The following is a 13,468-nucleotide window of genomic DNA, read 5'->3' as shown; positions in this document are numbered from 1 at the left end:
GAAGATAATGTTAAGACACTAAGGCTGCATAGGTGGTATGTGTACTCTTGAACAGTGAACACAAAATGGTGATTTCATTGAAGTGTTTATGATGATGAAACTAGTTGTGCTGATAGATAGTGAGGAACCTTTTTTATCAGGTGGGGGAGCCCAGAACACTGTTAGAGCAAGATCATTCAGGATGGAGTACTTATAGTAGGAAGCACATATTCATGGAAAGGATCATGAAATGTGGTATTCCGAGTTCAATTGAAAGTTTAAAAATAAGATTTTTAGATGGGCAGAAATATTAAAGGTTATGGAATTAAGATGAGTACATTGACTTAAGTTCCAGATCTAATTTGAATGACAGAACAGGAGTTTAATAAGCATCACCTCTTTATATGTCCCTAAACCAGTAGCTGCCACTTTTTCTATTGTCCTTGTAGTCGCTTTTTACTAATATCGTCAATCAAGTCTTCATTAAATCAGAGTCCACGGATAGGACACAACGATGAAATTATAAATAAGGGGAAAGAATTCGTGGTGAGTGTTACCCATAAACACAGTGAGCTGCTGAAACGATCCACTGATCACTGAGTAGTGTGGCTCCACACATATGCCGAAAGACAAAATGAAGAGAAATGATCCAGGGCCATGTGCCTTCTGCTGCATCCATACCACCTACTATCTTTCCAAGACCCTTCGGTTCGTGCAGACTCTTCCCACATGCTGAAAGGAAAGCAGCAGACAATCCTTAAACTGAGTGTGGTGTGCCAAAGTTCACAGATGACACTAAGACGAGTGGTAGAGCAAAGTGGAGGGGGTACAGAGGAGGTTCACTAGGTTGGTTCTGGAGTTGAGAGGGTTGGCTTTTGAGGAGACACTGAGTAGACTGGGATTATATTCAGTGGAATTTAGAAGGGAGGGGTGGTTTTATAGAAATACATAAAATTATGAAGGGAATAAATAAGATAGAAGCAGGGAAGTTGCTTCCACTGGTGGGTGAAACTAGAATGAGGGGCATAGTCTCAAAATAAGGGGGCACAGATTTAGGACGGAGTTGAGGAGGAACTTCTTCTCCCAAAAGGTTGTGAATGTATGGAATTCCCTGCCGAGTAAAGGGTCTGGTTGAATGTTTTTAAGGCAAAGAAAGACAGATTTTTGAACAGTAAAGGAATTAAGGGTCATTGTGAGAGGGCGGGTAAGAGGAACTGAGTCCATGAAAAGATCAGCCATGATCTTAATTTGGGCAGCACGGTGGCACAGTGGTTAGCACTGCTGCCTCACAGCTCCAGAGACGCGGGTTCAATTCCCACCTCAGGCGACTGACTGTGGAGTTTGCACATTCTCCCCGTGGGTTTCCTCCGGGTGCTCCGGTTTCCTCCCACAGTCCAAAGATGTGTGGGTCAGGTGAATTGGCCATGCTAAATTGCCCGTAGGTAAGGGGTAAGGGTAGGGGTATGGGTATGGGTGGGTTGCGCTTCGGCGGGTCGGTGTGGACTTGTTGGGCCGAAGGGCCTGTTTCCACACTGTAAGTAATCTAATCTAATCTAATCTTATTGAATGGGGAGCAGGCTTGATGGGCCAGATGGCCTTCACCTGCTCTTAGTTCTTATGTCCTGATATCCTTGTGGACTCATAGTGTCACAGCCCCATAGAACAGTACAAACCAGATGGAGGCCATTCTGCTCATTAGACAATCCTATAAGAGAGCTCAGACAGGTGCAAATCCATTTCCCTTTCTTTGTTCCTGACCCTGCAAAATGTCTTCAATTCAAGTGTTTATTCCAATCCCTTTCACAAATTATTATTGAATCAGCATCTCTTGCAGGCAGTGTAATCATAAGAAATTGCTTTGTAAAAAGAAAATTCAACCCATCTCTTACTTAGTTTTTTGGCCACTTATCTTAAATCATTGCCTTGCTGACTCTTCAAATGCTGAAACACATTTCCCTGATTTTTCCCAATCAGTGTCTCATAATTTTGAACACCTCCATTAAATCTATCTTTAGCTGCTCTACTGTAAGAAAAACTATTCCAGCTGCTTCAGTGTCTCTAGATAACTGAAGTTGCTCATCCTCAATGCCATTGCAGTACATTTCCTCTGCACCTTCTCCAAAGCAGCTTGCTGGGGGTTCACTACTGTGCGAACTGGCTGTGTTAATATAGACATCAGTGGGACCCCTGTTGTGAAGGGAGTATCTATCAGTCACATTTTAATTGAATGTTAGTTTTAGTGCTTGAGGCAGGTTGTGAGCAGGCATGTGTTTGAAGCTGTTACACTTGCAGTTCACTTCTTGGAAGTTAATCTTCAGTTTACTTACGTTTCCTGTTGCAATTCAGGTACACCACTTTGTTCTGATGACATATTGTACTGGAAGGCAAAAAAACAGAGATGCAATGTAATTTTCACTCATGATGATGCTGGACTGACCTCCAGCAAGTTCCTCTAGCAGCAATTACAAATGATGAGATCGCTCTCAAACTACACAGTAAATAGAGTCATAGAGCCGTACAGATATGCAGCATGGAAACAGACCCTTCAGTCCAACTCACCTCTGCTGACCAGATATCCTAAATTAACTTAGCCGCATATGCCAGCACATGGCCCATATCCCTCTAAACCCTTCCTATTCATATACCCATCCAGATGCCTTATAAATGCTGTAATTTAAGCCTCTACCACTTCCTCTGGCAGTTCATTCCATACATACATCACTCTCTGCGTGAAAAGGTTGCCCCTTAGGTTCCTTTTAAATCTCTCCCCTCTCACCCAAAACCTATGTCCTCCAGTTCTGGATTCCCCCACCGCAGGGAAAAGACCTTGTCTATCTACCCTATCCATGCCCCTCATGATTTTATAAACCTCTGTAAGATCACCCCTTAGCCCCAGATGCTCCAGGGAAAACAGCCCCAGCCTATTCAGCCTCTCCCTATAGCTCAAACCTTCCAATGTTAGCATCATCCTTGTAAATCTTTTCTGAACCTTTTCAAGTTTCACAACATCCTTTCGATAGGGCACATAGAAACAATCAGTTGCATTCCGTTTACTCTTCCACTTTTCTCCTAAGAAATTATTGACCCACAATGTGGAATAAAGATATTTTGTGACGTTTTTGAGATGATGAGGCATTTTGCTTTGACTCTGCGAATTCTCTCATTGAATGCCTCCAGCTCTTCCCCTGAAAATCTCTGCCTCAAGCCCACTTATTTAACCAGGCTCTTGGTCACCTTTCCTAACCTGTCCTTTAGTTTGGCGGCCATGGAGTCCAATTCATATTGCTGGTCACACGTCACAGCATTAAAAGACGTTGCATCTCTCATGAGAATGTTTGCAGTGTGGAAACTTTTCTTGGGAACTTGCTGGGCAGGAAAATTATGCCGCCTTGCTGAGAATTTAACCTTAGTTTGTATCTTTCTAATGTCAGACCATGAGCAGCATTAGTGCAAGAATTAATCACAGAATCACATAAGTCTTATGGCATAGAATGAGGACCATTGTGTTCCATTAGCTGTTCAAATGATCATCATTACCTAGTGCCAATCTCTTGCTTTTCTTCTCACACTGCTGCATACTATATTTATCCAAATGATGAGCCAATCCCTCTTGAATGACTGTTGAAGTAGCCTCTACCACACTTCCATACCATCAGTACTTGCTTTGTGAAAATGTTTTCTCCTCACTTTGCTCTTACTTCTTTTGCAAATTACTTTAGATCTTTACCGTCTCGCTTGTGTCCCTTTTACAAGGAGGGACAGTTTCTCCTTATCTACTCTATCTAGCCTGCTCGCGATTTTGAAGTCTTCTGTCAGATCTCCTCTCAGCATTTGTCTCTCCAAGGTGAACAGTCCTAAATTCTTCAATTCTATCCTCATAATTGAAGCCCTTCGTCCCTGGAACCACTGTTGTAAATTGCTTCTGCACTTTTCCCCTAATGCATTCACCTCCTTCATATCATGTGGCAGCCAGAATTGTACACAATACATCAGCTGAGGTCTAACAATTGCTTTTTACAAGTTCAACCCCACCTCATTGCTCTTGTACTGCATGTCTCAATTAATAAAGTTGAGGACACTATGTTTTATTAACTGCTGTCTCTGCCAGGCCTGTCATCTTTAATGATCTGTGCACATACACACCCAGGTCCCTCTGCTCCTGCACCCCCTTTCAAATTGTGCTCTCAATTTTATATTGTCTTTGAGTGTTCTTCTGACTAAAATACATCACCTCACACTTCTGTGTATTGAAGCTCATCTGCTATCTAAGCGCCCACTCCACCATGTTTGTTTGGAGATATACACAATCCTCAGTTTATAATTCTTCCAAATTTTGTGTCAGCTGCAAACTTTGAAATTGTCCCCTATAGACCTCGAGGGACAGTCTTCAGTAGCATCCAAACCCATTGTCCTTGCCATCCAGTAAGGTTGAGAGTAGTAAGTGAAGGAATCACCATCACCCAAGATCCCTTCCGTGTAGTATTACCCAGACTTAGATGTATATCTGCCACTCTTTCATTTCCATTGTATCAACAAGAACTCCCTCACTGACAGTGTTGTGGGAACACCTTTCAACTCATGGACGGCAAAGCTTCGAGAAGGATGCCTGCATCGCCATCTCACGAGCAACTTAGTATGGACAATTAGTGCTGACCTTTGTCACAAAGCTGGTTCTTTTTTCTAAAAGCTGTTCCTTTTCCTTGATTTTTTTTCAGAAGGGTCATAAACCACTCCGGGCTCTGAAATGGCTGGGTTTGGCACAGAGATGAAAGGCCTTTTTGTTTATACATAAACAGATGAGTCTTTAAGCCAAAGTTTTATGTTTTTAGAAGTAGCCTGTATAAGTCAAGCGGGCATGGCCGGCTCTCTAGCTGAGCAGTTCAGTCCCAAACTAGTTGGGGAGTGCAGCAGTGGACAGTGTGGAAACAGGCTGCTAAACTATCTCTCCTTCTGCCCTTCTAACTTCGACCTGTAAGCCTTTGTTTCATTTTACTGTGTTTAAGGGGGTTGGCTTATTGGGAGTATTGTGTATATTTGGAACAGCGTAATTATATCTAGTTTGGATAAACTGAGTTCTGTCGGGGTTCTTTATTCTGTTCTTTGTGTTTCATTGTGTAATGTTGTGAATAAAATTTTATCTGATTTAAAACCTGGTAGTCAACCTCGCTAACTTACTCTGGGTAATTTTCACTGTACACTTACTAAAACAAATTGCAAAGTTATGGTCTGGGCTGCCTGCTTTAGAATGCTTTGAGTGGTTTGGCCTAGCCCATAACACCTCAGCAGCAATGCCCATGTCAGTTAAATGAAATGAAATGTGTTTTAAATACCTTGGTATGAAAACATAACTTCCATTCGAGTTCTTATCCAGTTTTACAGCGGGCTCGTTGCCTTCAGCAGAAATTGATGATGTTTTGTTGATGTTGCTGTCAGTGTGAAATTAGGATGTTGAACAAGCACTTTAGAAACATTTAAAGCCCTCATATATTTCTACTAAATTCAAGCTTTGACCCTGCCCGCCCTGCACATTCCCCATGTGCTGACCTTCTCCCTTGACCCAATACTTGCTCCTAAATGAAGATAAAGAAATGTGGAGTGACAAAGTGTAAGTGAGCAAGTCTGTGCTAGTCCTCAAATAAGGAATTTATGTTTATTGAGAAATTTGCACACAGTCTCAGGATGTCCTAAATTGCTTTTACAGTTAGTGTTTGCTTTGAACTGCAGTCACCAATGTCACAGAAATGGCAAGTTGTGCATGGCAAGTTTCCACCGACAGAAGAGTATTGACTTACTGACTACTTCTGTTTGTGATATTGATCGAGGGAAGTGATATTCATCTAAGAAACCTGGGAGAAAACATCCCTCATCTTCTTTGCAATGCTGCTAGAGGATGTTTTACATCCATCTCAGATGGCAGATGGAGCCCCAGCTGAATGCTTCACATGGGAACTGATACCTCTGGCAATACAGCGCTCCTTCAGTGATGCTGCTGTTCAATGTTCAAACCTCTGGAATGGGAGGTCCAACAAACAACCTCTGAATCCCAAAGTAACCATTTTAAGGGCCTGGCGTTTTCTGTTCATATTTTTAATAAAACGTTTTTAGCGTTAAGGATCAGGGCAATTGCCTTCATTTTCAACATGAGCTTCCATCATCCAACACTTGAGCAGAAAAAAAACTGTTAATGTACTGTAAAGAAAATATTACAAGAACACAAGTGAGTAGTTAAAAGACAGTTAATTCAACTTACATAACTTTTACAATAAAAACATAACAACAGGAGATGAAAGTAGAAAGTTGCTTTTCTAAGCGTGGATCAGTTGCTGCTAAGTGACAATTCTAATGGTGCTGCCTTCAGTTAATCCCACTGAATGAAACACTCAGGAGATATGATGGAGACTGAAGAATTCAGTTAAGTTAGCAAAGCTAATTTTCAGTAACAAGTAGCAATCGAGATGTTACAGGATGCTAATCTTCATTGGAAGATGTATTGAAGAGAAATCACATGGAGATTTATGAGCAGTAGATAAAAGTTTGTCTGGACCGCAAATAAAATTATGCCAGGGATTCCATCCCAATTCACCACCGCCATCTCACCAGGAACACAATGGAAACATAGTTTTTGCGTGTGTAAGTGAGGCAACTCTTGACAAGTTGTAATAACAATGATTGAATGCAGATATTCAGAGATCTTATTGCAAACTTCTCAAGCAGATGGGACTGGAACCTATGCCTTCTAGCCCAGAGATGAGAACATTATCATTACACCACACAAGCCCCAAGAGGGGATTCCTGGAAATATTTTCCATTCAGAGATGTTACAGTGTACTTCTGGAATAATTGAATAATTTCAAATAATTGAAGTTGAACAGCCTCAATAATGGAATAGACAACTGCCAATGGGGTAATTATCACTTGGGGTCAGGCAGCATCCGAGGAGAAGGAAAATTGACGTTTCGGGCAAAAGTCTTTCATCAGGAAGGGCTTTTGCCCGAAACATCGATTTTCCTGCTCCTCGGATGCTGCTTGACCTGCTGTGCTAATCTCAACTCTGGTTTCCAGCATCTGCAGTCCTCACTTTTGCCTAATTATCACTTAGATGGCCATCAATCACTACTTTGTTCACAGTGTGATTGAAGAGATGTGATCCAAGTATTAGTTTTTAAAATTTGAGGATCCATACAAGCATATTTTGAACTTATGCACAAAAAGGACATTTAACTAATGAAAAGACACATTAAAAAAAAATCAGTATTGTTGTACCTGAAAGGAGCAAGAAGTTTGGATGAAGTCACAAAGTCTGGAGAACTTTCAGAGAGTTCGCATAGCCTAGTTTGTAAGTCAGGTAACCACATTGGATTTTTGAACTTGGTAAGATGGAATTTGAGTAGGAGAAAGTGAGGACTGCAGATGCTGGAGATCAGAGCTGAAAAATGTGCAGGTCAGGCAGCACCCAAGGAGCAGGAGAATCGACGTTTCTGGCATGAGCCCTTCTTCAGGAATGAGGAGGGTGTGCCAAGCAGGCTAAGATAAAAGGTAGGGAGGAGGGACTTGGGGGAGGGACGTTGGGAATGCCATAGGTGGAAGGAGGTTAAGGTAAGGGTGATAGGCTGGAGAGGGGGTGGGGGCGGAGAGGTCGGGAAGAAGATTGCAGGTCAAGAAGGCGGTGCTGAGTCCGAGGATTGGGACTGAGATAAGGTGGTGGGAGGGGAAATGAGGAAGCTGGAGAAATCTGCATTCATTCCCTGTGGTTGGAGGGTTCCTAGGCAGAAGGTGTCGTGTTGCCATGGTCTGGCGTTGGAGGAGACCAAGGACCTGCATGTCCTTGGCGGAGTGGGAGGGGGGTGTTAAAGTGTTCAGCCACAGGGCGGTTGGGTTAGTTGGTGCGGGTGTCCCAGAGGTGTTCTCTGAAACGTTCTGCAAGTAGGCGGCCTGTCTCTCCAATGTAGAGGAAGCCACATCGGGTGCAGCGGATGCAGTAAATGATGTGTGTGGAGGTGCAGGAGAATTTGTGATGGATATGGAAGGATCCCTTGGGGCCTTGGAGGGAAGTGAGGGGGGAGGTGTGCGCGCAAGTTTTGCATTTCTTGCGTTGCAGGGGAAGGTGCAGGGAGTGGAGGTTGGTTGGTGGGGGGTGTGGATCTGACGAGGGAGTCGCAGAGGGAGTGGTCTTTCCAGAATGCTGATAGGGGAGGGGAGGGAAATATATCCTTGGTGGTGGGGTCTGTTTGGAGGTGGTGGAAATGACGATGGATGATACTATGTACCTGGATGTTGGTGGGGTAGTAGGTGAGGACCAGTGGGGTTCTGTCCTGATGGCGAGTGGAGGGGCGGGGTTCAAGGGCAGAGGAGCGGGAAGTGGAGGAGATGCGGTGGAGAGCATCATCAACCACGCCTGAGGGGAAGTTGCGGTCTTTGAAGAAGGAGGCCATCTGGGTTGTTCAGTATTGGAATTGGTCCTCCTGGGAGCAGATGGAATTTGAGACATGCTTTAGAAACAAGAGGCCATTGCTCCCTAACTCCTGCTTTGCAAACCCCATTTGTGAAGGCGACATGGAGAAGATCTTTTTGAATTTACCCCATTGTCTGTAGCAAAGAAATTCAACCAGGAAGACACCTCAGTGCCAAATGCTTGTGTGCAGAAAAACTTTTGAATAATAACATCATTGGGACAATTCAAGACTAACCTTTCTACATGACATTAAGTATTGCCCTAAACTCTGCAGAATTTTTAGTCTTTTTCTCTGTGTGTGTGTGTGTGTGTGTGTTTGGGAAAACGTCGATATATGTAGTTTCAAGGAGGTGAGAGTTTCTTAGGAATTGTAGAAAGTGGTTTTTAGGTTTCAATCTCATTAAATGGTGGCAGAAGTTTGTAGGGCTGAATAATCTACTCCTGTTCCTAATTCATATGTTGGTACATTTTCATATATTGGCTTAATCTAAACTTTCAATAATCTTTGCATCTTTGATGTGGAGGTGCCAATGTTAGACTGGGGTGAATCAAATTGAAAATCACACAATACCAGGTTATAGTCCAACAGGTTTATTTGAAACTATAAGCTTTTTAGAGCACTGCTCCTTCATCAGGCCACTAGTGGCTCCAAAAGCATGTACTTTGCATCTTTGGTGACAGTTGGTGACTGAAGAAAGTTGGCTAATTTTGTACCGGTCATCATCCCAAAACTTGTAAAACTGACCATATCACCAAACTGATTAATTTAATATTGGTTGTGACCAGTGGAGAAGTAGGATCAGACAAGGAAACAGTGCGCCCCTCAGACATGTCAACAGCAAGTTAAAATATTCATAAGATGTATGAAATGGGCTTTTCGATGACAGGTTTAGTTTTGAGCGATACAAAATACATTGCAGAAGCTATACAAGCCTATTTGTCAGAGCTAGATGCCAAAAGAATTTAATGCAATGCTCAAACACCTCAACGCAGGGAGTTATGAGAACAATGCAGTTACAAATTATTGCTGATATTGATGATTGATCTATTTTCTTTTTTCTCTGGGTCAGCATTTATTGCCCATCCTGTGTGCACAGAGGGCAGTTAAGAGTTAGCCACATTTGTTGTGAGATCTGGAGGCACATATAGACTGACCAGGTAAGGATGGCAGATTTCCTTCCCTAAACTAGATGCGTTTTCCCACAGAATGGATTCACGATCATTATTAGACTCCCAATTCCCGGCTTCCTTAAGAATTTAAATCCCACAATCTGTCATAGCAAGATTTGAACCAGGGTTCCCAGAGCATGAGGTGGATTTGCGGACTAATAGTCTAACGATTATATACTGCTCGGCCATTGCCTGCTCCTGTGATGTTGATTATAAATTACTGTCTGTTATAAAAGACATATTGAAGTCACTCAGAATGATTACCTGCTTGGCATTTGGAATGTTCAGCACTTTGCCATCTGGAATGTTATGGAAATGGTCTTTGTCAAAGATGCCACAATAAAATGCTGACGGGAATTTCAACTTTTCCAACCTCATGGTCAGTGTGTATTAGGAGTGTATTTAGATGGGACGGAATCATGGATGTGGCACTCGTCCTGCATGTTAAGGTGAAATCACTATAGTCCTACCAGTTCATAGGGCTGCTCACCCATTAGAGAGAGATGACTGGTGGTGGTTCAACATGAGGGTCACCACATCATAGGCAACGGGAGGGATTGAGAAGGAAAGCCAGTTTGGGAATTGAACCTGCGCTGTCAGCATTCCTCTGTTTTGCACACCAGCTATCCAGCTAACTGACCCCTCCAACACTTGGTTTGTGTTCATCAAACAATAGCATTTTTGGTGACTCAGCCAAGTTTTCAGGATGGAAAGTGATTGTTACCAAAGAGCTTCTGCATGGTGAGGTAGCTGGAGCAATGATCAGTGAAGATCCGACAGTCCCACAGCAAGAGTGCCGTGACATGAAGGCCTAAATATTGGTTCTCAAACCTTGGAGTCACTGGCAGATGAAATAAAAGAGAGAAATGGTGAACCCTTACTGTAGGTTCATGGCCTGCCCAGGGGCAATGCAGCTGGACACAGGTATCAATGTTGAACACAGACCCACAATGTTCTTTGGTGGCTCCACATGCAACATGTGCAATGGCAGAACTTGCCTTTCAGGTATTACATGCCATGGTCATCACAAATGCACAACAAGTAAAGACTTTCCATTGAAATGGATTGTTTGCTGCATATTCATCGTCATTAGCAGATGGAAGGCTGTCAACAAGCAGTACAAGGAAGTTGAGAAGTAGGAAAATAGAACCTGTCCCTTCACTAAGTCAAAACTCTCATGGATATCTTTACATCCTAACAATGTGCAAGTCTGGTCAGCTTAGGCTTCATGAAGCAAACATAGTAGTATTAATTGTATGTGGTTTAATGTCTTACTGTTGAATGATAGTGTTACTGGCTAGGCTTGAATGAAGTAGAACATTATTGTGGCCAGGCTAACAAGTCTTTGGTATAATGGTGACCCACGGAAATCCAATCCCAGTGAACATGATTGAATGGGCAAAGTGTGAACTAATTGGTGAAAAATTAATTATGTCCAATGAAAGGAAAATCAGGCAAGGAGTATAATAGGGAGGCTGTAGTATGGTAATACAAAACATCAGGTTAATGAGCTGTGACTGCAGGTTCAAATCCCACCATGGCAGATGGTGTGATTTGAATCAAATATAAAAGCTGTTAAAGATTATCATGGCTGGACGATTCCAAGTCTCCAGTTCCATCTGTTCTTCTCAGAGTGCATTTCTTGCCCATCACTGATTGGCTTGCTGGGGCAGTTAAGAGTCACCCACATTGATAAGGTTTGGTATCACATTTAGGCCAAACAGGGTAATGGTAGCAAGCTTCCATCTCTAAAGTTCAGTGGTGAGTCAGACTTTCCAAAAGAAGGTGGCCCAGTGGTTAGCACTGCTGCCTCACAGCACCAGGGACCCGGGTTTGATTCTAGCCTCTTGTGACTGTCTGCTTGGAGTTTGAGCGTTCTCCCTGAGTCTGTGTGTGTTTCCTCCGGGTGCTCCAGTTTCCTCCCACAATCCAAAATTAGTTAGGTGGATTGACCATGTTAAATTGCCCATAGTGTTCAGGGATGAGTAGGTTAGGTGCATGAGTCAGGGGTAAATGTAGGGGAATTGGTCTGGGTGGGATACTCTTTGGAAGGTCGGTTTGGACTTCTTGGCCAAAGGTAGGGATTCACATGGTAGGGATTCTAAAATCAGTAATTGATAATTAGCAATCATAGGTTGTATTTATGAGTTGAACTGAAGTTTCATCAGTTACTGTTATACGATGTGAACCAATGTCCCCATTACCTCTGGGTTATTAGTTTAGTGACATGAGCACAACACCACCATCACACCCAATGATATAACACGATTAAGGCATTAATAAAGAAGGAAAAATCCCTTACCTAAAGCCCAACTCCACACATAAGGCATTTGATATGTTCTCTGACCAATTATCCATACATATTGAGCACCATTTGGTCTTCAAATTGAACTGCACCAACCCATCACTGCTACGAGATCCATTCATTAGGCGCACTGGGGATTTGACCAGAAAATGACAACTTTCAGAACAATGATTGAGAAGAATGGATGCCCTTTACAAGGACTTCTGGAGAATCATTCACCTTGAAGGACTGTTCCTTTTGAGCAATAGTGAAATAGGGCTTTACCATAGGAGTTCCTCAGGATGGTGACCAGGGCCCAACAATCTTTAGCTATGACCTCCCTCTATCACAACATCAGAAGTGGAGATGTTTGCAAGTAATTGCAAAGTGTTTAACTCACAACATCCCAGGTACTGAAGCTATCCATATCTGCACAGAGCAAGACAAGTACAGTGTTCACACGTGGGCTAATAGCTGGTACACACATTCACATCATGCAGTTACCAATTGGTTAGCATCTGCAACATCTTCCCTTAATAGTCAATGGCATTACAATTGTCAAATCTCCCACCTTCAATGTCCTGGGGAAACGGTTAACCAGGAATTTAATTACATGACCTTCTAAAGAATATTTAGGGGTAGATAATAAACATTGGCTTTTATCAGAGATTCTTGCATCTCATGAAGGAGAAATAAGACACTTTCCCATCTTAGCCTTCTCATGGCTAATTTCAACCATCAATTTACCACCTTTCCATACGGGGTAATAGTGTGACTTCCAATCAATATTATAAGCCAAAGTAAGGTTAATTGCATCCAAATTATACATACCTCCAGGTTCAAATATCCAGGAAAGAGAGCTCCTATGTTGTGAAAAACATGCTCGGGTATTGAGCAGAACATTTTACATCTGCACAAGAATCAAAGACAGTGGCCAAATCTGCTTACCACAATGGTTTTCATCAGATCCATCTTCACAATCCTGATGGCCGTTGCATAACCTATCCATAGAAATACATGAGCCATTTCTACACTGATAATCTGTGGTAGCACACGGAGCTGTGGAAACAAAGGACAAAAGACATCAAGTTGGTTGGGTCATAATTAATAAACCTCAAACAAGACCAAAGATAGGGTTGGAATATGCTGCCAGATTCTTATTGAAATTATTAAGTCAGTGGGGAAATTGGATAATGATGGGACTGTGGGATAGTTATTGGAAGCAGAGGAATGTGCAGGATTATGGGAAGAGAGTGAGGCAATGGGATTAATTTTGATTGTTTATGAAGAGTTTGCATTATCACAATGTCTTCTTCTTCACTGTAAATATCAATGGTTTGAGACGTGATAAAGAAGATGACAGGAATAAATAAAGTTTACAAAACCACCACTTTACTCCATTACTGTGATGCAGTACAAGGAGTTTTCATATTGGGGGAAATATTCTAGGTAAATATCAATAGTAGGCATCCATGCCTCTTGTCAAAGGATAGCAGAAAATTGATTGTGAATTTCTGACATGAAAATGGCACTGTTCTGCTGCAGTAAATGTAGGATATTTTAAATCTTCTGCTTTTTCATCT

General features: G+C 42.3%; 1 protein-coding gene across 1 annotated transcript in view; it reads right to left on the bottom strand.

Annotated features, from left to right (window-relative positions):
* Nucleotides 1-13,468, bottom strand: part of tmprss15 (transmembrane serine protease 15) — a 121,799-nt gene that overhangs the window by 13,652 nt on the left and 94,679 nt on the right. Inside the window, exons 14-18 of the mRNA XM_060832833.1 lie at nucleotides 12,834-12,944; nucleotides 11,904-12,036; nucleotides 5,310-5,405; nucleotides 2,307-2,356; nucleotides 537-711 (exon numbers count right to left, since the gene is read on the bottom strand). Coding sequence (XP_060688816.1) covers nucleotides 537-711; nucleotides 2,307-2,356; nucleotides 5,310-5,405; nucleotides 11,904-12,036; nucleotides 12,834-12,944 — 565 coding nt within the window. The remainder of the gene's footprint in view (nucleotides 1-536; nucleotides 712-2,306; nucleotides 2,357-5,309; nucleotides 5,406-11,903; nucleotides 12,037-12,833; nucleotides 12,945-13,468) is intronic.

Source organism: Hemiscyllium ocellatum, chromosome 12 (genome assembly GCF_020745735.1).
Source record: "Hemiscyllium ocellatum isolate sHemOce1 chromosome 12, sHemOce1.pat.X.cur, whole genome shotgun sequence".
In the NCBI taxonomy this organism is placed as follows: domain Eukaryota; kingdom Metazoa; phylum Chordata; class Chondrichthyes; order Orectolobiformes; family Hemiscylliidae; genus Hemiscyllium; species Hemiscyllium ocellatum.
This window is presented reverse-complemented; position numbering and strand designations above follow the sequence as displayed.